At 42.7% G+C, this 26160-nt stretch overlaps 1 protein-coding gene across 1 annotated transcript in view; it reads right to left on the bottom strand.

The window, feature by feature from the left end:
* LOC126204016 (homeobox protein cut) overlaps positions 1 to 24234 on the bottom strand; it is a 502556-nt gene extending 478322 nt beyond the window's left edge. Inside the window, exon 1 of the mRNA XM_049938445.1 lies at positions 24102 to 24234. Coding sequence (XP_049794402.1) covers positions 24102 to 24182 — 81 coding nt within the window. The 5' untranslated portion in view covers positions 24183 to 24234. The remainder of the gene's footprint in view (positions 1 to 24101) is intronic.
* Positions 24235 to 26160: the final 1926 nt, after the last annotated feature.

The raw sequence follows: 26160 nt of genomic DNA, 5'->3' as shown, positions 1-26160 counted from the left end.
TGCACGCCCTCTCCGGGAGGTCAGGGACGCCGCCACAGGGCGCTAACCGCCAACTCTGTGTCCACCAGAGGCCGGCGCGTCTGCCGACAGGTGCCGGGGGGGGGGGGGGGGGGGGCAGCGTGCTCGACTTGGCTGCCAGCCCGCGAGAGGGCTTCCAACTCAACTCGTTCGCGACGCGTGCCTAGTAAAACGCGGGGCCTTTCACACTGTCTGTCCTAATCGCAAAGCGCCGCTACGTTAATATGTACTGACTGCGGGGAAAGCAGACTATAATAAATATCAGAGCGACTGCGACAATGCAGTACAGTGGCAACGAATCTCTTTGATAGACATTGGAAAAATTGGAGAATAAAATGTACTAATAGACGAGTACCAGAACAAGACTGCATCGTGTCCTCTCATGCCCTTCGCCTATGGGCAACAGTATAGACAAGGAGGGAACAGAGGCTTTTGAAATGCGGTGTTACAGACGAGTGTTAAACGTTATCTGGCTTACTCTGGTAACTAGTGAAACGTAGTGACAGGAATCGTGGTAAAAACAGCTTTATGCCGCAATTTTTGGCCGAAAGAAGAGATAGGTTGATAAGACACATCCGGAGGCCTCGACGTATCTGTGGGAGGAGTAAAAATTGTAGAAGAAGATGAAGGGTTGACTTTTAATTGAATGCAGAGGTGAAGACGCTTGCATGGGATATACTAGCGCAGAGAGCCGCATTAAACTATTCTTCGTCCGGAAGACTAAAATATTCTGTCAGAGACAGCAAAGCACTTGGAAGAGCAGTTGAACGGAATGGACTGTGTCTTGAAAGGAGGATATGAGATGAACATCAACAAAAGCAAAACGAGGACAATGGAATGTAGTCGAATTAAGTCGGGTGATGCTGAGGGAATTAGATTAGGAAATGAGACACTTAAAGTAGTAAAGGAGTTTTGCTATTTGGGGAGCAAAATAACTGATGATGGTCGAAATGGAGAGGATATAAAATGTAGACTGGTGATGGCAAGGAAAGCGTTTCTGAAGAATAGAAATTTGTTAACATCGAGTATAGATTTAAGTGTCAGGAAGCCGTTTCTGAAAGTATTTGTATGGAGTGTGGCCATGTATGGAAGTGAAACGTGGACGATAAATAGTTTGGACAAGAAGAGAATAGAAGCTTTCGAAATGTGGTGCTACAGAAGAATGCTGAAGATTAGATGGGTAGATCACATAACTAATGTGGAGGTACTGAATAGGATTGGGGAGAAGAGGAGTTTGTGGCATACTTAACTAGAATAAGGGATCGGTTGGTAGGACATGTTCTGAGGCATCAAGGGATCACCAATTTAGTATTGGAGGGCAGCGTGGAGGGTAAAAATCGTAGAGGGAGACCAAGAGATGAATACACTAAGCAGATTCAGAAGGATGTAGGCTGCAGTACGTACTGGGAGATGAAGAAGCTTCCACAGGGTAGAGGAGCATCAAACCAGTCTGAGGACTGAAGACCACAACAACAACAACACGTAATTTAAGCTAGAAGGAGGGAAGATGCAAGTCATATTTTTTCGAAAGCTGAGAGGAGACTATGAGAAATAGCGTACAAAAATCAACATGACGGAAACAGACCATCTGCGGGTAGGATTCGACGGGGCACAATGTTTGGCAACTGAAACAGAGACTATTAAAGGCGGCCACTTGGTTTCAGTAATGGAGTGTGTCACCTTGTCATGAAATGTTAAAGTACGGATGCTGGAAATATTAAGAATTATCAAAGGTAGTGCGAAATGAACAGTGTGCTATGGAGCACTGATCACATGACCTACAACTCATATAAAGAAAATACTAGCACTTACGAGGCAGAGACTTGGTAGCTGAACAAGCAGCCAAGGAGGACTCAATTTTATGTTACAGCACTAGAAATGCTCTTCCTGAGGAGAAGCGTATAAACGATGTATTTCGCTACACGTCTAGTATGACTATTTCAGTTCACAATCGAAACACCGAAAAATGTTTGCATTAATTTTTCTAGTCCTAATAATCATTATTTCGCTCACTGTCAACTCCCCCCCCCCCCCCTCTCACCTTTTGCTGTACAGCTTGTTTGTTTTTAACATCTAATATTCTGTTTCATGCCAACCCATTTAATTTCTAATCAGGATCTGCGTTAGCGACTGGACCACTGCATTCAAAGTAATGAATAATAATTGCTATACTTCGCATATACCAAACTCAACAAATCTTTCCTTCAATTCTTTTCTCTCGTTTAATAAATTAATAAGTCTACACATCCATCGAAACTATTATTATAAAACACGATTCCCGTATATTTCGTTCCTCGTGTTTGTATTTTATTTGTTCGTGGCGTTGTTTGCAGCCTTCTATTCTATTGCGAGTGTCCTTTTAATTTCCGGTCATTCTATCTCTCCATCTCTGGTGTCACGCAAGATTCATGCTTTTATGCACGATTACTATACCAAGAGTCTTTATTACATCAAACTTTACCTAGCTTCCATTGCATTTTTTTCTTCCATTGTTATTTCCATCTCTTAAGCGGTTTTTGTTTGTCTAACGTTCTGTAACTCTCTCCAGCTTTTTATTTACTTTTTTTAAAATTATTATTATCTTTTTTTTACAATTTCCTTAGAATCCAATATTCAATCAGGGCATACACTGACATCCAAATGTACTGCTACCGAACATTCTTCTTTGGCACAGCCCTACCAGCGCTGTCTGATGCGAGATTGTTCTGGTTTGGTCAAATTGACGTTACATCTATCATAGATTATGTAGCTCTTTCTTGGATCTCGAAATTCAGTTGAGACACATCCTCGAACCAAACCCACAAGCGCACTGCAATAACTGTATCACCGAAACTAATTCTCCTGGTAGTACCATAAGTTTGCAGCATGTAGTTGTTTATTATGGGTGTGCTCTAGAGCACATAGGCGAATGAGATACAGCGTCTTGTTGCCTTTCTCTGTTGCGCAAGTAGCCTGTTGGGAACCTTTTAATTATCTCGCTCTCATGCAATAAATTTCTAGAAAAAATCTAGAACAGATTATTTCATGTGCAGCACGGTACGGGTGAAACATAAGCCATTTCGTAAGAAAATTCGCAACATCAAATATCAGCATCGACATCCTTAGCAAGAACTGATACAATAAAACAGAATGTTACAAAAGTAAAGGAAAACGACTGAAACAGCACCTTTTTCGTTAAGCTGTCTGTAGCTAATCGTCGTCGACGATTTCAGATTTTTTTTCGATAAGATTCTGCAAAAAAACGTGTCCTCCAGAAGTTTAAGTAAGGAATACAGTAATCTATTCGAACGACTTATGGAAATCCCGGAATTAATTCGTGACAGCTCTATTGAGATCGCAGTTGCCATTGCACGAACCGTAATTTATGATATTACAACTGTCGTTGCGAGGAAAGTATAATCTGTGTCCTCTGGTATTTCCCCAGTCATTTGGTTGACGCAAGGAAATGGCTAGGTTCTGCAACACCGATGAAGATAAAACAGTGCTACAATATGGGCTTATATTCTGGAGGGCAGAATTTTAAAATGCAAGGTGGAATTGCCGATTTCGGTTTTCCGCGGATTTCTTCTTCATTTTAGCTGAAGAACAGTTGGCCGCAATCCTTGTCCGGGCTATTGCGCGGTATTACATCATTTTAAAAATCATCAAATTCTAACGAAAAAGGAAAATTAAAGCACCCGGACTTTTATCTTTTCGACACAGTACCAGTAACTTAAATTCCTATTTAGTACTTCACTACCCGCAGTACTCTTAATTCCCGCACAGAGTAACGGTCATAACTGGTGTTGACGTGAACACTGAAGCAGAGACGATATAAAACAGTCATCCGCTCAAAGCAACAGGTATGCAAAGCACAGAGTGCGAACTAAATCATGCCATCTCCAACTATCCGTTCTGCCCCGTGGTTTACAGCCATGTAAATCTAAGGTTTCTCGTACGCCGCTGGATCAGTGGAAAACTTAGAGGCAGTCATGAAGTATTCTGATCCCCCTCCCATATTTTGCGGTAAATAGAAACTAGCTGTGTTACCAGAAGACGTAACAAAAAGTCTGTTGATGGCACCGTGACGTACAATGGAAACTACTGTCCGTTAAAAGAAGTTCCGTCTCACACGTATCAGTAGCACAATAATCCACATAGTACATCCACAGAAAAATAAATAAACAAAGAAAAATAACAATGAGACACATACGACATCGAGCGGCAAATGTATTTAATACAGCATCTAACGACGAAAGTGTTCAAAACTGGTGTTCCAGTCTTCAGTCACGCCAATTCATTAGAGAAGGAGCTCAAATATTTAATAAATTGAGGCCTAACAAATAAAACAACAAATCGAAACACCAGAAGGCTATTTCGATAAAAGAAGAAATTTTCAGGTGACTTGAAAGTTTTACAGAGCCCCAAAAGATTGAACAAAGAAGGAATGAATTTAAAAACATATATGTTGAATTTATTGTTGCTGAGAGAGGTTGCGTTGTTTATCAACACACTTCACTGCAGAATTTCTACCATTGGTCATTTATGGGGGTAAATTCTTGAGTTTTTTCGTTGTCTGTGGATACATATATTTTACGTCTAATCTATGAAAGTAAAACCCTTAACAGTCAAATATCAAAAATATAATTTTTTATTGGTTATTAGTTTCGCCTTATCCAGAAGTCATCAAATCAAAATACATTTATTAGTGCACAACTGCCGAACGGTATTTTGTTATGGTGGCTTGTAGATAAGCCGAAACCAGTAATCAATAAAATTATATTTGCGATCTTGACTATGAAGGCTCTCCTGAAACCACAGTTTAACGCAACAGGTATCTCCAAATCTGACTATGTCAAATACTAAGATGAAAATGTTGTGTAAAAGCTGTCGTGATTTTTCACCCTTCTTCTCTGTATGTAATAAGCGCTAGAAACATCAGAGTGCCACGGAGGGCTGGAGCTAGAAAGAGTGGTAAAAATCTATATCTGTTAAACGATTTAAGAAAAACTTTGAAAAACAAAAAAGGAGGTTTTGGAGAAACCGCACCCGTGAACGTCGCTGTTAAACCGAAAACTAACCGGGCTAACAAATAATTCTTGCTTTTTAGGCAAAAAACGAGTTAAATATTGGTCCGTGTTTTCAGCGCAAGTAAATCACTTGCAACACCAAATTTTTAGTGAAAACGTTTAAAACAAAGAAAGTAATAATAAATTGGCTCGTTGTACAGGTCAAAGACACAAACTGAACAATATTTGGGTAAGAAAACTGAATATGTTGAGTATACGCGTTCTTGTAAATCGATGAGGAGGCACAACCACAAATATTTCTAGTAGATGAAAAGTAATGATTTGCTTTTATTTATTACTCCAAATGTATTTTCTTTTGCGTCGTAGTTTTTCTCTGCTGATCAAAGAGTATCTGCATCCAATTTAGAAATCACAAGGTTCCATCGTCAGGACACACTGAATCCACAAGTTAAAACTCTGTCGAGAAACACGAGAAGATGGAAGCATCCATGGGTTCTAGATGAAATCCGGCATGTATCAGGAAGCCAATCAGGTTCTGAATGTACTGTGCTACTGGATCTCACTTCTACCACAAAAACTGTACATAGAGTGTGTTTGACCAGTACAGACAGCCGTAAGGCTTGAAGTGGGATCAAGATACCACTAGTCCCGGAACTTACTTGTTATATTATTACAAGCCGGTTTTTGTTCCAGGATCCACGGATGCTTTCAATTTTCCTGGTTCCGCCACAGAATTTTCACATGTGGATACTCGATTACCCCCATCGTCTTTGACGGATGCCTTAATAAGGAATCTTATAACTCTGAAATCGAGCGCAGTATGATTTCATCATCGGAATAAAGTAATATAGCTGAAAGGAACATATATTTGTTGCAATAAATAAATCAACAGCAGCCAGCATCTGTTTTAATTTTTTTTTAATTTTTATTTAGTAGTCGATGATATCAGCAATATTAACTTGTATTATTGTACGTACTTTGAATGAAGCCATCAAGTAGCTAAATACGTTTTTACACCTGTGGATAGATATACAGCGTAATGTGTGTTCTTTTGGACTAAGATAAATGTCGAAATTCATTTCCTAAGCAGATTCCTCGTTTGTAACAGAGTGAAAATTAATTAGTATATGTTACTTAGTACACATAAAGCTGTAAATAGCTGCAGATTCCTAATGATGAAAGTTTGTTCGGTGGTAATGTCAATTTAGTTAACTAAAAATTATCTAAAGAGTGAAAAAATGTCAAATTCTGCGTATGCTTAAGAGTCAATTTGAGCCTTGAAGGCAGAGCTGGGAGCAGAAGAAAATCTGATGTAATGAGTGAATTGTTGTAAACGTACGAAAGACTGCACTAGCAATATTTTCTTGTATTTCCTTGTTCTGAATAAACCTTTATCTAAGAAAATAAGTTTTTGCACAATTAGATCATAAGATAGCGTAATATGTGCTCTTTTAAACTTGTAATGGTGAAATCAGACTGGAATCCGTATGATCTCCTTGCGCGCAGTGATCGTTGAATGAAGACAATGAGCCGGCCGGAGTGGACGAGCGGTTCTAGGCGCTACAGTCTGGAACCGCGCGACCGCTACGGTCGCAGGTTCGAATCCTGCCTGGGGCATGGATGTGTGTGATGTCCTTAGGTTAGTTAGGTTTAAGTAGTTCTAAGTTCTAGGGGTCTGACGACCTCAGAAGTTAAGTCCCATAGTGCTCAGAGCCATTTGAACCATTTTTGTAGACAATGGAGGAAAGAACAGCTATCGATCGCGAAATCCGTCGTTTTATTACAGTAGATCAAGGTTTCAACTATTACATAGTCATCTTCGGTGCATATAAAAAGAGGTAACGTTAGTCAAAAGTGTCACGTAATAAACAACACTGGTAGCCGTAGGGCGTACAGCAATGTAACGTAAGTAGAGTTTATATGAGAGTCCTGTATGCTATCCGGCAACCAATATTGTTTATTAAGTGACACTTCGGACTATTGTCACTTGTTGTTATCTGCAGTGAAGATGACTTTGCAACAGTTGACTGAAGATAACTAAGTAATAATTGAAATCTTAATCTGCTGTAATAAAACGACGGATTTCGCGATCGATTGCTGTTCTTTTCTCCATTGTCTTTAATGGTGGAAATTTTATTTATTTATGTAACCTGATCTGATTAGGGCCATCGGACCATCTCTTACGTCGGACCAGGGTTTCGTCTTTTTACGCAGCAGTAATGGAAAGAGTAAAAACAAAAGTTTTTTTTCGAGTTCTGCGAAAGGTTGGATGCAATGTTGGCGCTTGACGAGAAGGAATATCACGTCCAAGTTAAGGGGGGTAGCACGTGAAACGGGCCGACTTGGAGCAGGAGAGGCACCACAGGACATTTTAATTTACACTGTCTATACTTTTACAAATAAATTCATAAAACTTTGTTAGCATGAGTAGGAAGGATTCAGGATTCACACTCATAGCAGAGGAAGTTCAAAAACATAACAAAACAATTTTTTTTTTACATGTGAAATTTCATCATTTTTTCACTTGGTATTGGCTGCATTTGTTGCTGTAGGTACACTTTTCTTCATAAGTAAGAGAGATTCTTCGATGAATTTTGCACAGTATACAAACCATACTTACAGGTGTATGAGACTCTAGAATGTCCCAAATCTGTTAAAGACTGTGGTAAAAAGTGAGATAATTAACTATAAAATTCGAATTTTCTCTAAACACGAAGCTTAAAACTTAACAGCCCATTCATTTTTCCACAGATTAAATAAATTCTAGAGTTTCATACACCTGTAAGTATGGTTTGTAAGCTGTGAAAAATTCATCGAAGAATCTCTCTTACTTATGAAGAAAAGTGTACCTAAAGCAACAAATGCTGCCAACAGTAAGTGAAAAAAATAATGAAATTTCACATTTAAAAAATATTATTTTTTCGTGTTTTTGAACTTCCACTGCTATGAGTGGGAATTCTGAGTCCTTCCTGTTCATGATGATAAAGTTTTATGAATTTATTTGCAAAAGTATAGACAGTGCAAATTAAAATGTCCTGTGGTGCCTCTCCTTCTCGGAGTCGGCCCGTTTGACGTCCTGCTCCCCTTAATGTAAGAGTTGCTTTAAATGTAAGAATGACTCCACCGTGTCGTGCTGCTCGATATTAATGTCCCCCTTATTTTAGGTCCCTTCACCGGAGAAAGACCTCTCCCGCTGTCCGACCGAACAGGCGGCAGCGGCTGTGCGCGTCGTATTTACCGGCATCACCAGAATGCTAGCTAGGAGCTGGGCCACTGGCGAGCTTTCGGTGGCGGGCGCGCAGGAGCGCCTGCTAGGTCGACACGCCGCGCTGCCAGCAGGGGCTGCGGGAGCGGCGGCGGGGGTGGGGGATGGGGAGCGAGGGAGGCAGATCGGTAAGTGAATTATAGGAAGAACACTGTTCTTACTGTGAATTAGCAGGCCCAGGCCTGCTCGCGCTGTTCCGGTCGATACGGCGCCGCGCCGCGGCAGCTGGAGGAGGTGGCGATGGCGGCGCCCGAGTTGGCGTGCCCCGCCGGCGACTGACCGCAAACACACGCAACAGTCCAGGAGGGACAAACACACCCGGCAACTCTCCGCTGTGCGCCGCCAGAAACGGCACAGTGGGGCCCAAAATACCTGCGGCAGAGCGTCGATTATTATCCGAATACCGATCAGCCGAAACGTCGCTTCACAGAAAGCGTTCCACTAGGTAGTTTCATATTTGCGTGCGCGACATGAAAAGGCTCCACAGGCGCTGGGTTGCCCACTTCGAGGGTCTCAAGTGGTTCAAATGGCTCTGAGCACTGTGGGACTTAACATCTGAGGTCATCAGTCCCCGAAATCTTAGTACTTAAACCTAACTAACTTAAGGACATCACACACATCAATGCCCGAGGCAGGATTCGAACCTGCGACCGTAGCGGTCGCGCGGTTCCAGACTGAAGCGCCTAGAACCGCCCGGCCACAGCGGCTGGCAGTTCGGCGGTCTCTCTCTCTCTCTCTCTCTCTCTCTCTCTCTCTCTCCCTCCCCCCACCTCTCCCACCACCTGACAAGGGAACCTCCCCATCGCACCCCCCTCAGATTTAGTTATAAGTTGGCACAGTGGATTGGCCTTGAAAAACTGAACACAGATCAATCGAGAAAACAGGAAGAAGTTGTGTGGAACTATGAAAAAAATATGCAAAACATACAAACTGAGTAGTCCATGAGCAAGATAGGCAACTTCAAGGATAATGTTAGCACAGGAGCGCCGTGGTCCCGTGGTTAGCGTGAGCAGCTGCGGAACGAGAGGTCCTTGGTTCAAGTCTTCCCGAGAGTGAAAAGTTTAATTTTTTATTTTCAGTCAATTATTATCTGTCCATGAACATCACCAAAAGCAAAACGAGGATAATGGAATGTAGTCGAATTAAGTCGGGTGATGCTGAGGGAATTAGATTAGGAAATGAGACACTTAAAGTAGTAAAGGAGTTTTGCTATTGGGGGAGCAAAATAACTGATGATGGTCGAAGTAGAGAGGATATAAAATGTAGACTGGCAATAGCAAGGAAAGCGTTTCTGAAGAAGAGCAATTTGTTAACATCGAGTATAGATTTAAGTGTCAGGAAGTCATTTCTGAAAGTATTTGTATGGAGTGTAGCCATGTATGGAAGTGAAACATGGACGACAAATAGTTTGGAGAAGAAGAGAATAGAAGCTTTTGAAATGTGGTGCAACAGAAGAATGCTGAAGATTAGATGGGTAGATGACATAACTAATGAGGAAGTACTGAATAGAATTGGGGAGAAGTTTGTGGCACAACTTGACTAGAAGAAGGGATCGGTTGGTAGGACATGTTCGCATCAAGGGATCACCAATTTAGTATTGGAGGGCAGCGTGGAGGGTAAAAATCGTAGAGGGAGACCAAGAGATGAATACACTAAGTAGATTCAGAAGGATGTAGGTTGCGGTAGGTACTGGGAGATGAAGAAGCTTGCAGAGGATAGAGTAGCATGGAGAGCTGTATCAAACCAGTCTCTGGGCTGAAGACCACAACAACAACAACAAATTATCTGTCCGTCAGTCCGTCCGTCCGATGTGAGGTAACTGCACCGTAGTATGGGGACGCTACAGCTAAACAAACATCGAAACAAAACATATGTTTTGACAGAGCACAGGGAAAACTGTGCGACTGTGAAACTGTTGCATTCATTTGTTGCAGTTTATGTGACAAACTCTTATGTATTCATCACTTTTTTGGGAGTGATTATCACATCCACAAGAAAACCTATAACGGGCAAGGTAGAAGAATCTTTTTATCCATTCGCCAAGTGTACAAGTTAGGTGGGTCGACAAAATATTCCTGTCATGTGACGCACATGCAGTCATCAGTGTGGTATAGAATATATCAGACGTGTTTTCCTCTGGAGGAATCGGTTGACCTATGACCTTGCGATCAAATGTTTTCGGTTCCCATTGGAGAGGAACGTCCTTTCGTCTACTAATCACACGGTTTTGCGGTGCGGTCAAAAAACAGCAACTGAAATTATTACAGTGAACAGAGACCCCAATGAACGAACGGACAGATCATAATTTTGCGAAAATAAACTTTTCATTCGAGGGAAGACTTGAACCAAGGACTTCTCGTTCCGCAGCTGCTCACGCTAACCGCGGGACCATGTTAGGGCCACACCACAAATTTTCTCTCCACACTTGTACAGGTCTAGAATGACCAGAAGAGAATTTTGAAATATTGAGAGATGAAGTTACCAATTCATAAAGGGTCCTGTACTTTGGTATTATGATTCAACATGAAGCAAAGTACTCGCCTCTGTGAGCAGAATAATTTGCCTACACCTTGCTACAGTTCCTTCAGCCACTTCTGAATTATTTCACGTTTCAGATTAGTCTTATTCCACCAGTCTTTCCAAACGCGCACCAGGAATCTCCAATTCCCACATGTCTCGAAAGAATTTCGTTCGATTTCTGATTAGACCACTGTAGCTATAATACAATAGTATAGGCAGACGCGATTCAGTTCATCCATCACCGAAAGTTGTGGCGCAAGATTTAAAAAATAGGTCTGGTATCGCTGTGGACCTGCTTTAATATTCCCACTCCAGCCACTCTGATTTAGGTTCCACGTGGTAGTAGAACGCCAGGATGATCTCTGCAACAGAGCTGCATGCGATTATCTTCCACCATCTGTGAAGAAGACTCGTACTCCATCTGCAACTGCTCTTCTGCCGATATATCAAATACTGGAAAAAAGATCTTTAGGGTCCCCGGCGCTTTCTATCTTAGCAACAAGTACTTTGCTCGTACCTTTCTTGTATCACCGGCCAAGCAAGATGAAAGTACTGAATGCCAGTACCCTGAGAAACGAAACCGCTTTATTTCGCTATTGAGAACAACGAAGTCGCACAAACATTGTTAGGATAATTAGCACATCTTATTCAGATTGTTCGTAGCTGAAGCGGCAATAGAACATTCCTCTCGGAGATTCTCCAACGCTACATGTACGACAAAGACTACTATTTTCATTAGTCTTCTTTTATGTTTTTATATCGGAAAATGAGAGATAATCGATTTTAAATAAATATTAGCCACAAGAAAACAGCTTCTGGGACTGAAATGGCGAAGTATTTTCTTTCGTTTACTTCTGGACGAAAATACATAGTTCTCTGCGTCCCATTTCAACTGTCTGCTGCTTTATATTAAGCACAAAATACATTAGTCGAAGGTCCTGACGTTACTGTTAAGCGTATTTTGTGGCCTGTGGCAGGACTCCGATATTTTCAAATGTCTCGGCAATACAGTTCCGTGTTGGAGAAAATGTCAAGAGAATCTGCGAGTAAGAAAAAGATTTCTCTTGTCACACACAGAAAAAATATGTAATAGAGTGAGTTGGAGACACCTGGAATAAGTAAAACGACCGTGAGAGAAACAACTGGAAAAATGAAGAAGTAATTCGAAAGGAGACAAGATAACAAACACAAGCTAGGAGATAGTAATAAATGGGCGTGCTCGACGTCGGAGAAACCGAATAATGTGTCTAAGATATTTTATATCCCTTTCTATTTGCACTCGTGTCAAATGTTGAAAAATACAAATAGCCGCAGCCGTCGAGGTAGTCCTTGGATGGCGGCTGCAATGAAAATCGGTTTGTAACGACCGGCACGACATCGATAACGCGGCGAAGGCCGACTTGGATCTTACGCAGCAGCCATTCGCTAACCAAGAGGGCGACTCATTTTGGTCCCCATTGGAGCCAACAGAATTAGATCTAGCACGAGCACTGTATCCGGGGTACGATCGTAGAAGGATTTCTAATTAATTAGCGAAAAGAACGAAACTAGAGAGAGCAAGTTTTGGTCACTTAACGGATGCCATTACAGAAGATTCCAACACTGTCCATTCTAACATGCAAGTTAAACATTATAAACAACGTAACGAGTAAAAAAAGGAGCTTTTTCTGAATTTTTCTACAGGTACGAGAATTGCCAAAGGCAGATTTTCTTCAAGAATTATGATCTAGGTAAGCAACCATTCTCGAACCAGGTACCTGGGCTACCACGAACTATGGAACTTCATCCTAGTATACCAAGAGTTACGAAGTTAACTTGACCCGGGGAAAAAAGCTGAGGGTTCTCCGATATCCCGTCACTACTACCAGTTCTGAAATACTTGTGAAGCGAAACCGAAATATTTGCACCAGCAGGGCACGGCAGAAGGAGGGAGGAGGCTTCCTCACACGCTGTCAGGACCAGTCGAACTGTGACTAGGAGAAATCCGCGGACAGCTGTCGGGAAACTGGCGGCTTAGGTTTGTTGGCGGTAGCCAGGAGATCAAAGGCTGTCTGCGGTGTCGCTACGACCAGGTCCCACTCGCCCAGAAATAACAGAAGATGCGCGCGCAGGTCCTTCGCGTAGTGTATCCCACAGACACTGCTTCCCTAAGCACGAGCTTCCAGCGGTGCGTACAGAATAAGAGCGCCATTCAGTCGGGATACCTTTGTTGCCCGCTGTTTTCGCGGCTCCGTGCCAAGTGGCAGTTGCCAAAAAATTTGTAAACGGAGAATAAAGTCATATAAACGACAGGTTTCTTCTAAGAGCTGCGAAGAGCAGAACATTGACAGTGCTGGTAAAAATCTAGAGACAATTAAACAGAGAGAGAGAGAGAGAGAGAGAGAATAACGCCTACAACCTGCTCTAGGTAGGCTAACCAAACTCAGCGTTTAACATGAAATTATGCTTCCGCCAACAAAAAATATAAATTTACACATTTTTTTAACCAACAGAATTTTTGCTTTCCTGCTAATAGTCTCGTTTTTCGACATATTTTGTATCTTCAAATCCGTCATTAGTGTATGGTGTATACTTCATTCTCTTACACCGTAGTTTTCAGCCCGTTCCGACGATTCTTTAGACTGTTCGCCTTACAAATAAACCACTTGTAAGTTTAGTGGTCTTCTGTAGACATTTTCCTGGGAGTACTTGGGAATCTCAAAGTTATTGTCCTCTAATACGTACAGCTGTCATATGTTTGAAGGTTGATTTCAACACTACGGTGCTTCACTAGGCAAGGTCCTGCTGTAGGCGGTATGTCATTACCTTCCTCCAACCTTACAACTGACTTACGCAGCCATATTTAACATGACACCGAGTTATCAGGAACATCCTCTAAACTTAGTTAATTAGTCTGGTCCATATCAAATATGCTGTCTATACCTGTGTGGATAGAAGCTTTCGAAATATGCTGCTACAGAATAATGTTGAAGATTGGGTGGGTACATCACGTAACTAATGAGGAGGTATTGAATAGGATTGGGGAGAAGAGAAGTTTGTGGCACAACTTGACTAGAAGAAGGGATCGGTTGGTAAGACATGTTCTGAGGCATCAAGGGATCACAAATTTAGCATTGGAGGGCAGCGTGGAGGGTAAAAATCGTAGAGGGAGACCAAGAGATGGATACACTAAGCAGATTCAGAAGGATGTAGGCTGCAGTAGGTACTGGGAGATGAAGGAGCTTGCACCGGATAGAGTAGCATGGAGAGCTGCATCAAACCAGTCTCAGGACTGAAGACCACAACAACAACAACCTGTGTGGATTGTAGTGTTCAATGAAAATAAGGTTGTCATACCACTACCGCACACACGTGATGCTCTTTCACCCAATCATTATTCCTGAAAAATACCGATAAATCCAATAAATCTAATGTGGACGATGAAGCCTCAATAGTCCTGAGATCTAAAAACTGTAGTGGCCAGGAGAGATGCAACAATTCATCTTTGTGCTCACAAAGCCAGTCCTAGACGATGAGACCCGAGTGATCAGAGACCCTAGCGTCTTGGAACACAGCATCACCACTGGGACCAAACACTGTGCCAGCGGATGGCCTGATCAGCCAAAGTGATCACGTAATCTTTGGCAGTAATGCGACCTTGCAAAGTAACCATGGGCCCATGGAATACCTAGATACGGTGGCCCAAATAATCACCAAAACACGGCCATGTCTCACGTAAACTCGACCGGAAGCTGGAATCACTTTGAAACAAGTGTCTTTCGACCGCATGACATTCTTCCATCGCTTCGAGGTCCAGGTTTACCTGTTACGGGCATTTGCATCACTGGTGAGTGCTTTCGAAATTCCATCTCGGTCTGCTGTCACCTGTATATGGAGCTCCTCTCTTGTTGTTTGGGTGCTGACATCGTTCGCAACATTGAGTTCGGCAGTGGTCTTTGCAGCTGCCGTCCTCTTTATTTTTCGTCACAATCCTCTGCAATGACCGTCTGTTAGATCACTCGACACACACTTTCGTCCGCGTTGTGATTTAGCGGATGATGTTTTCTCGCTTTCGCTGTATGCGATATAAATCTTCAATTTGATGCCTTTTGAGCACCTTGGCTACATTGTTAAGAAGCACCCACCATAAGATAATCAACAATTTGCTCAAGTTCGAATGCACTGAGCTCCGACATAATGCACTCACAACTACACAGAAAACGGGTCTGACCACGACTGACAGTTGCATAGGTGCCGTTCGTGATCAAATGCAACAGCACAATCTGCAGGCTTTTCTGGCATCTGCGTTTATGTTCAAGCATGGCTTTCTCGCGTTGTTTCGGTGTTTTCGTCCACCCCCTGTAGGAGGGAAGGCCGTGCAGCCTTCTGTCGTATCTCTATGCGTAACCAGATGTGGGAAAAACTGCAACCAAATTTGCCAGAGAACCGAATCCACAGTTATCAATCCAGCGTGTGGATTCGTTTTGGATAACTATTACCAACTAGCAAATTAACGACCTAGGAGTTAGGTTGTAGCAGAAAGCAATTATAGTACACAAGTATTTGCCAATATAAACAAAATTATTGTCGTAATTACTTTTAAGAAATAAAGCCAAAGGCCACTGAAGAAAAGTCTTGTCGAAAGTAGTTATTAGTTTTTGCCACAGCATAATTATTAAGGTCGGCATTCATTACTGGTAACCCCGCTTAAGAAAAGAAAAATATGACAAACCTTCTGAGACAAACTCCTGAAGACGGGGAAAGTAAATAATTTGTCCTTCACGCTTTACTCTTGGAATCTCTTGTATCTGAAAAATTATTCGTATTTGGGTAAACGTATCAGGTGTCAGGGAATATCCTCAAAGGTTGTTTTGCTTGTTTTAGGCGAAAGCGCTAACACTGAAAGAATAAGCAAAAGCGTTTTAGATCGTTCAGGTGCAAAACAAGCTATAGGCTGGGGAAATCGCTAAACCCCCAATAAGTGGATCGCTCTTTGCCCTTCTTAATTACCGCAGTAAGTCACACAAGCAAACGAAAGGAAATCGCGACGGAAAACCTGCGAAAGGCGGTGGCGCGCGCACACTGGGGCCGCTCCCAAAGGGCGCCAAGGAAAACATTCTGCGTTTGAACGAAGGTGAAATTTCATTCGCAAAGTCGAGCAGATTTTTTTGAATAGATTATTTTCAAACGTCATTGGTCTCCAGAGTGAGTATTCGATTAAAAAGAAAGGGGAAAAAGGAAACGGGGAGCCACGGGAAGGAAGTGATTAATTACGGGCAAAGCGAAGCGATGCGTGTGCTCGCGCCGAGATCAAACGCACGGCGCCTAAGCGGCAGCTATTCCGCCCGCGGTTTGGAAATAAATTGGGAGGGGCGAGGGGCGGCCGGGGGTTAAAATGAGTAACGGACGCGTCCGAAATTTATTGGCACGTGTTCAGAGATCAAACGGCCGCGGAGCCGGCCCGCTGCCTGAGAAGCGCAATTCGATCTGTGTCGCGACCAGAAATAAGACGAGACGGACACGACGCTTCGTCCCCTCGCGACACAAGTTTTGTTAGAGCTGCTCAAACGGCTGGTTACTCGATAAAGAGAATGAAATAGTGCTAATCACCAACGACAATATATTTCATGGAGCATCTCTCACCGTAGCTAGTAAATTTGTCATTCGACCGGTCGATATCACCATGTTGAAAACCATATCCACCCGATACGAATTTTCACAATAATTACTCCGCCGGGATTCGCACACTTCACAAATTGCGAACAATATTTATGTTACACATATGCGTTATATAACCATAACAATTCATAGCAGGAATTGTTCTAGCGTTAGGCTTTTTCAAAAGTGATGGATATGTTCCGATACAACTGGACGATGATTCGACGGAAACGGGGAAGGAGTAATTTTATATAGCCTTTTGGAAATAAATTCTGGACGCATACTGGGTTAAAAAGGGTAATACAGTCTCATCAACGCTATCTTTAGATCCCTATGCACTCCATGTGACCCTATGTGCCGAAACTTCTGAAAACATAAAGCTGCTTGGTGATTTTTATTTGGTAAATATCTGATAGGCCGCTGTCCCGTATCCACGATGGATCAACAGACACAGACACATACAACCAGACACGATTTAAAAGAAGCAAGTCTGTCTTGTTTTACAGGACTCAATGAAAGAGGGAATCTAAGTGAAGCACCACAGCAGATATCTGAAGCTGACAGAACGATAACCAAAAATGGACGTGCTGGACACTCGGAAATGCTCTGACAACTTCCACTCTAAATGTGAACAAAAACAAGAGTTCGGACTACGAATAAATTTTGAAAACGCGTACCACATTTGTCTCTTCATCACATCGTATATGGATACGTTTTTCAACCAGATTTATATCGCCTTCTATCTCAAGAAACAATTAATAATGCTCTTTCTAAGTGATGTGGCTCTGAATTAAATTAAGTCATTGAAATGCGACCTTTGGTATCACACTCTTTCATTTTTGCTAATTAGTATATCAATAAGCAGCTATAAAAATGGCCTCTGTTGAAGATGGTTTTATAGTCTTAATACCCTTGTTACGGGTTGCAACTGCGACGTTTTCTATACGACTGTCTGCATATAATACTAGAACAATTCGCACAGGCTTTCACATAATTTACAAAGAAAGGCTCACGCAGCGATGTGAAAGTAGAGGGATATTTCTTCAGGTAGGCCTACTTTCTACGGAGCAAAGAACAAATGTGTACGAGGGTTGGAGGCTGAACAGTATTGTTAGGTAATTTAGAAATGCCATGACTTCTCAAAAAATTATGATATAAAAAATAATTTTCGAAAAACAAATCAGATTTGTGGAAAGAGAAGGCACAATTTAGTTGTAATTATTAAAGTGTTTTTTAATATATATCATAAATTTTATTTGTTAGAGTGGTCTCTGTAAGGAAAGTGGTTACAGGAAAATTGTGTAGGTTTTTTAACAACCACAACGACGGGGTCATCGCAGATAGTTCGGAAGAAAATGTTTAAAAAATAAATCTGAACGTAATTTGGTGTTCGAAAATGTCTCATTGTTGGAGGCTCCGTGAAGGGTATTTTTCATTTATAATAAGAAAAACTATACACGACAGCTGCAGAGGATGACATATCTAACACAACGAGTTTCTCCGTAAAGACACCTTGTTGACAGAAGTGGGGTTTCAGCGGTTCAAATTTCAAACTCGCATCGGTCCTGATTCATAGGTGATGGACCCCTGTACTGATTTTCCCTTTCATTTGTGCTTGTTACTACTTGTGATAACTCCTCCTATAATCCATCACCCAACAGTTTTCAGTATCGCTACGTTTCTGTTGCTTTGTTTTTTGATGTTTTCCGACGTGCAAACTTTACTTCCAGTAATTCTTTCCTCTCTGCTCTACCGCATTCTGGGCTGTGTAGGTATGTTTTGTTTTCCAATGCATATTTCTTTGGGAAAGGTTTTCGTTTCTAGCTTATTTTCATCATCGAGTACTTTTAGTGATGGGATTGGCCATCTTGTAAACAGGAAATGGAACTAACGAAAAAATGACCATGACAGAGGAAGCAGACAACTGCATCCATTCGTTATTAACACTACAGAGCCTTTTGGCTTCGCTGTTCAGTTGAAAACAAACCCGAATAAAGGTTAGTCGCTGGAAGAGCAGAAAACTGATTACTTGGTATATGATAGTGATGTGGCCACTGGACTGAAAAAAAAAATGTCGATCTGATTTCCTAAGAAGAGTAGTAATCGCTATACACAAATCTTCATAGCGCTATAAATAGCAATCGGCATGATTATCGCTTCGTAAATCTGACAGTTGGTTGCTCAATCTCTTCTTCTCTTCTAACGCGGATCCGTCGTTTACTTTGTTTTCTTAGAAAATTTTGTACTCCCGATGTACACTTTCGAAGTACAGCTGACGTCCTGTAAATTCATGCACTTCTTTGAATTCTTATGACGTTGTTATTTTTTCACTTCGAAAGGCTTACTTACTATTACTGTGCGACAGTGAGATATCGTACGTAATATTGTTGTGCTTTACAAGTCGAATTTTTGTTTTTTTTTTTGTTTTGCATTAGTACAAACTATGAAAATTGGGTGTGAAAATTGTCTACAGTCGACTTGAGTAACGCAGTTGTATTAATGAATATTTATTTCCGCAGCACATTTCGAAAACTGAAGTGTTAAAATTACGAACAACTTCAGTTGCAAAGACCACATAGATAATATTGTGGGGAAGGCGAGCTAAAGGTTGCGTTTCATTGGCAGGACACTTAGAAGATGCAACAAGTCCACTAAAGAGACAGCTTACACTACACTCGTTCGTCCTCTGTTAGAATATTGCTGCGCGGTGTGGGATCCTTACCAGGTGGGATTGACGGAGGACATCGAAAGGGTGCAAAAAAGAGTAGCTCGTTTTGTATTATCACGTAATAGGCGAGTTGGGATGGAAGTCATTAAAGCAAAGACGTTTTTCGTCGCGGCGAGATCTATTTACGAAATTTCAGTCACCAACTTTCTCTTCCGAATGCGAAAATATTTTGTTGAGCCCAACCTACATAGTTAGGAATGATCATCAAAATAAAATAAGAGAAATCAGAGCTCGAACAGAAAGGTTTAGGTGTTCGTTTTTCCCGCGCGCTGTTCGGGAGTGGAATGGTAGAGAGATGGTATGATTGTGGTTCGACGAACCCTCTGCCAAGCACTTAAATGTGAATTGCAGAGTAATCACGTAGATGTAGATGTAATTGTTTCCGTCGCGAGAAATAGATATGGGAGAGCCTATTCAGCTGGCCATCAGGAAGAATATCCACTACTCTCATTTTACAAATATACTGCACGTATAATCTTCGTGTTCGAAGACGGCGCATGGTATATCTGCACAATTTATAATGATAGACAGAACACTGCGAAATTGTCACTTGTACATTATTCAACGCTGTCGATCATTCTGGGAAAATCTCAACAATCAGCTAAAAGCACTCTACGGGCAGTTTAGATTAACCTTTGCGGAACAGTATGCTCCTGCCGGTATCACCTGTTCGTTTTTTGCTGTCGTAGGTACTATTGGTGGCATTAAGAAGGAAGCTTCACGCTGTAGAAAAACAGAAGGGCGACCGAAAGCCGAGTGCGAAGTATGAATTGGGAGGCGTTTGCAGGAGGAGGAGCAGGAGGAGGGCGATACATTGGCCCGCGCTGCTGACAGCGGCCGCCGCTAGCTCAACAAACAGAGGCGCGCCGCGCCGCGCCGCTGAGCGACGCCGACGCCCGCCCCCGCCAAAACCGCCACCGCAGACGGCGGGGGCGCCTGCCCGCCCCCAGGGGCCGCACTCGCACCCGCTGCCGAGCCTCCAGCTCGCGATACGGCTTCCGTCAACTACCTAAGATTCGTCTAAAATACTGGACACAATAATGCCACACTCATTTTTTCTCGAGAGAAATGTTGCAATAAATGTTTACAACGCGTGAACATCACAAAAGAAATCGTGTAGCCTTTGAAACACTAGTAGCGAAGCACAGATTAACGGAGTGGCTAGAAAATTATGCTGGCAAAATTGAGAGGATAAGTTAACAAATGTTCCCTTAGTAGGCAGAACGAAGAAAGAAAGAAAGAGAGATTTGTCAGCTCTATCCTTGGGTGTGATTGCTTGAACACACAATCTCCCTGAAAGACATCTACTCGTAACAACGAACGCAAGTAAGCTAACCTCCGAAATTAAAATTAAAAAAAAAAAAGTGAAACAAAGTAAAACTTTTCTAGGTAAAATATTGTTAAAATGTTTACCGCCACTAACGCGCAAAATGACCTAAACGTTTCCTCCGTGTTTACTCACGAACGAGAATTAAAAATCCGCAACGTGGCTGATTGTAACAAAAATCGCATCAATGCTCGACATTTTCAATCGCTTAGAGAATGATGCATAAGGTAAGTAATGAAATATGAAACATTTCTGTAAAAAAAATAATAGATTTGTAATCACTGTCATACTAATTCACATAAAAGCTAAGATGACTAGTAAAACATGCGCAAGAATGTGCGTTGTGCTACGTAGCAACATCACACATCACAAGCGGTCTTACCAAATTTAGACACTGACGTACAACGAAATAACGAAACACCAATATTTTATAGAGAGAAATTATGGAAATGTCAATGCTCTCGGATAGTGGGTTAAGCAATAATAGCAAACATCTTTCCTCGCACGCCTAAATAGTTTTTAGAAACTGGCTTATTACCAAAACTTCAGTATTTTACGTCTTGTTAACTAGACGACCATTAGATACGAAGTAAAACACGAATTCCGTTACAGACTGCAAATAAAAATGTCAAAGAGACGAGAAAAGTCTTTATGTCATTTCAATTTGTAACATAAATTTTACAGAATGGAATATGTCTATCCACTAAAAACGATATGCAGGTAACATACCATTTCTATGCAAAAGAAAGGAACAAATAATTAATTGGGAGCTAAAAATGCTGCTAACTATATTGACAAAACTGGAAGCGACTCATATCTCACATGTCCACGTAATTCAGAAATATAACACTGCATTTGTCGTGAAATCGTTCAACATTGATGGAAAAAAAATTGCAAATAAACAGCAATAGAACGGTTGTCACGGAAAATAACAGTTTTTACGTATTATTACGTCCCGCAATGTCACAGGTAAACTAATGCAAATTTTGTGGTCTCGTGATCTGTGGGAAAACCATTGCAAATATTAAAAATGGTGCTAAAACTACAACAGTTGTCCTAAATAAATACATTGTTGTTATCTGTGAAAAGAAAGCCTTTCCGTCACGACGCGACTGGCTGTGTTCTAAGATGAAAATAAATTTTCTATCACTTCACGATTCTTCAGAGGCATTGTGTTCTTAGATATTTTTTTCTTTTTCGTTCAAAAATAGGCATTTACACTGGTGGTCTTGCTGAAATAATATTTTCACACAACACACGAGTTACCGAAGTGTGGTTAAAAAAAAAGCTTCAAAACTCGACTTAGACGAGAAATTTGTCACTTCGGTTAATGCTACTGTAGATATACGAATATTTTTAGTTTAAGCCTAGCCACAGGCCACACAAAAATGCTTTTTGTTTTTTAGTAAATTTTTCTCAGACTTGTTATAGCAGAAGACTCGTGAACTTGAGTTTTAATCAAAGATTGAATATTTTTTACAAAAAAATTATTGGCCTTGGTCGAGCTTCCAGAGTCTAGCTCTTAAACAGATACAATGTCGAGCCTCGCTTCAGAGAAAGAAACGCCTGCGAAACTCAGTTCACGTCAAACAAGAAGGAAACCGCTTCTGGCTCCTACCGCGTATACTGCATCGTGCGACCGCTATTTTCGCTAACAGCATTTCTTAGAAAAATGACTGGTCCTTGTGGAGTGGCCAGAAGCATTGCTCTTGTAGCTATAATTGTACACCAGCGGGATGCCGCACCTAACTACTAGAGAGAACGTCGTCTCGTGGCGAGACACGTTCTTTCCGAAGGAACAACGGTTCGACGAAGCTGTCACCTGGGAAAGAGCTACGGAGGAAAAGAGGCCCGACGGTACAAAACAGTGATCGCTTGTAAGCAGCGACTTAACACGGGCGCCGCCAACGGTGAGATCTTAACGAGTGTTCGACGGAGCTCTGCTCGGCCCAGAACCGGTTCGTTCTGCGGCACCCCGTGCCGGCAGTTGCCGATAAAGCTGGTGACGCTATCGGCCTCAGTGTTCTGATACAACAGCAAAGAAAAAAAAAAAAATGGAGAAACATGCGGAACGCAGAGGAAGGCGATCGTAGAGGCCTGACACTTGGTCATAATTTCGTCGCCGTTAAAGCTGTCATCCGTTCTGCCAGCAAAACTCAAAATAACACGCTGGAATAACTGTAACACGTAACATCTGATGGGTAATGCGAGACAGAATGTTTTTCTGTGGGAATAACATTTTGTTGCACACCCTATGGAATATTTTTTTTCTGAATTACTGCATCCGTTGGCTCGTACTTCGAGTGATGTTCCGCTTACAGTGAAGACTTAACAGGGAGAAAAGCTAATAATGCTCCAAGATGAGGATATATAGCAAATCCCATCAGGAGAGTAAAATTCACGCTTTTTTGGCTCGCGAGAGAACAGGGATTCCGAAGTCACTTTCATATTGAACGGTTGACAAGCATGTGACAGACGAAAATTTCTTGAACACTGGACTGCGTCACGCACTAGTAGCAATGGACGTACGTTCGTTACTGCCTGACTCGAAGGGAAATAGTTCCGCAAAATTAAACAAGTGTCAGAATCACTGCAAAGATACTCGTTTATTGCGTCCAGCAATATTCCACGTGTTTCGTCAAGTGCGAAGAAGTAACCGTGGCATGGCTACTTAGGCATACACATGCTGTCAAAAATGAATAGTTACACTAGTTCGGTTTCACAAAATGGATTCCCAGAGTATCTGTTGGCTCTGTATCAGCTGTCAGTTCCTGCACCGTTTAGAAAGTATCAGCTTTTGACATTGCCGCTTTCACTAATGAACGTAAAAAATACTGAAACAACTGTAAAATCTTGAATACTGGTTTTACTTAGTGAACAGACTGGTTTGTCTGTTTCAGTACGCAGACACATCGAACAGTACAATAACCATTAAAAACCGATCTGCTTAATTCAACGCGTGCGAATAATTACTGACAGTGTAGAATAATGTCATTCACCGTCACACGCTTGAAGTTCTAGTGTTGCGGTAGTTAGCTGCAAAGGTTATTGTTTCAGCGTCAAGCCAAAAATCGCAGTCACCGCACAAAGGCGATTGTCGATAGTAACAATGCTGTAGTAGCCGTCTATTTCTCCTCTTTGTGGGATAAAGAAATGGCGTGAGGCAAATTTTACACCCACACTGCAGTGCAAAAGAGATTTCTCAAATATCTTTAATAAAATCTTTCATGTTGTACTAGGGTATTTTTAATATAACTTTGAGTGTAACGTAATTTTTTCTGAAATATTTGTCAAAGAGTTTTGATAATGGAATACGGGGTTTTTGTCATTCACGTTCTCGTCTCAATACTGCGTCGGTACTATAGTGGTTTACGGAAGAAAATTATTTTTAGCGCACAGGTGTCATACATCACCTATCCAGGTACGTGGTGAACAGTGATCGTCACGACGAACAGACACCGTATTTTTTCTGTGGGAGTACGGAAAGCAATAGTAGTAGTACTCGGGTAGGTGAGGGAGAACAAGAGGAGGGGAACACTTTTCGGTACACGACGCTGCAAGCGAAGCAAGCAAACACGCTGTGGGTGTGTCACTTACCTGTTGCCAGAACTGCGCCAGCAAGTAGATGCGCTCTTTCTTGAACAGCCAGTCCATAGACTGCATCGCCTGAATGTCCATGGCTGGCGTCACATCGAGCGCTGTCCCGAAAATTTTGGCTCCTTGTGCGGCGCAGGTGGCCGGCGGCAGGCAGGGCTGCGACGTCGGGGTCGTGGCCGCCGCCGTGGTGGTCGTCGTGGTCGTGGCGAAGGAGGAGGTCGTGCCGGGGGCACTCAGCGGGCGCTCCGCGGGCAACGCCGGCGGCGGTGGCAGTGGCGCATTCTTGTCCGCCGGGAGTCTGTGCTGGAGTTGCGGGCCTGTCGCCGCGGGTTGGGGCCTTCGCCAGTCGCACAGCTCCGCCAGGTTCCGCAGCGGCGAATACGACGTCGCGTTGGCCGACGAGCGCAGAGGTTCCGTCAGGACGGCGCGCTCCAGCGCGGGAGGAACGCCCGTCTGCCGCGCTACAGATTACACGCCGGCGCGGAGAGGTCTCCCCTCTCGGAGGTAAATATAGCGCGCCGCATCACTTATCTCGCTCTGACAGCGTTTCCGACTCATTAAAATATTACTTCTCTCGTCGGCGTCTCCTCTCCAGCTTCCTCTGCTCGGTGATCCAGCTCCCAAACAGTCCCACATAAACCACAACTGCAGTGTTCTTCAGTGTCCCCTCAAAACAGTCCACCAAAACACGCACACACAGAATGTAACATATATGGCGAAGCAACAGAACAGGTTCGCGCTAACACGACGTGACACCCGTTCTCTTATCTGCGCACAACACCGGTGTACAGGAATGCCGGCTCAAAAATTCTGAATTCGTTCCGGCTAGGCCGTCGTAGATTTCGTTACAAATTAAATGTGCCAGCGCGCGTATATCGCGTGATGGTGGTTTCGAAAAACTTGAGGGCGAAATAAAAAGGAGGCAGAGCGTCAGAGAAAAAAAGTTTAGTTCGCACGCGATACGCGGGAAGCAAATGCCGTGTTTTGTTCACTCCCTGGCCTAATCGCCAAGGACGGGTGTCGTCTGGTATTACACACACACACGCACACACCTTATCACAAGTTTTCTCCCAGAATGTTGTCAATTCACGCCACTTCTTCGCAGCCTTTCTACTATTCAGTCTTCTTGTAAAGTTTTGTAAATCAGTCCAAACAAATAGACTTAACAGTTTGTTGCCAATATACAATCCAAATACACTGTCTACCGACTAGGATTCGGTCACTAATTAATATTGTATAAAAGTCATCAATTAAAACAATTAACTCTAATGATATGCTGGGTTTCTTGAGATATTTCTCCGGAATTAGGGATAACAGAGCAAATGCGTCACACGAATAGACTATCGTGATTTTTAACAACACACACACAACAGTATTCCGAACGGAACTTATCGGACGCCCTCTGTGACGAATCAGAGGTCCTATCACAGAGTTTCCTCAAAAATTTGACTACGAAAACGGCGGGTGCTCGATATATGTTCGTGAGATGCACACTCGGAAGCACATGCAACACAAGTGGTTACTGGGCAGACGTCTGCTGACGGATTCTCGTGTCCACCTCCTGGTGCGTTCGGTGGCGGTGGCATCGCCCGAATCACTCTGCGTCCGACAGTCGCTCCTGGCAGCTGCAGTCCGTAGATCGTTCGTCCGAAGCGCCGAAACTCGTTTGTACACTGAGATGATACGCAGCAGGACGCGTCGTTGCCATGACAACACCAGTCCGGATGATGAAGTCTCCGCCGACGGGGAAGAACTGAACAGAAGACGTTCGCTCCGTGTTGTCTCAGTTGACAATCGACGTCCGCGGAACCACGCGCCGGAAGAAGGCAGCGGTGTGAATCTCTTGGTCTCGGCTTTCCAGGCAGACGAACTCGAGGAGAGGACAGGCGAGGGGGAAAAAAAAAAGTTAAGTGTTGGTCGTAACAGTCTCTCGTAATGCAGACACGTGACGTGAAAAGCGGAGGCACGTGCGTCGAGGAAGGATCGTCCGATCGTGAGCTCTCCCTCCCTCGGACTGAGAGCCCGAGCGGCGCGCTTCTGCCGCTAGGGTGCGGCGTGG

Source organism: Schistocerca nitens, chromosome 9 (genome assembly GCF_023898315.1).
Source record: "Schistocerca nitens isolate TAMUIC-IGC-003100 chromosome 9, iqSchNite1.1, whole genome shotgun sequence".
Classification (NCBI taxonomy): Eukaryota; Metazoa; Arthropoda; class Insecta; order Orthoptera; family Acrididae; genus Schistocerca; species Schistocerca nitens.
Note: the sequence above shows the minus strand (reverse complement) of the source record. Positions and strands in the feature narration are given on the sequence as shown.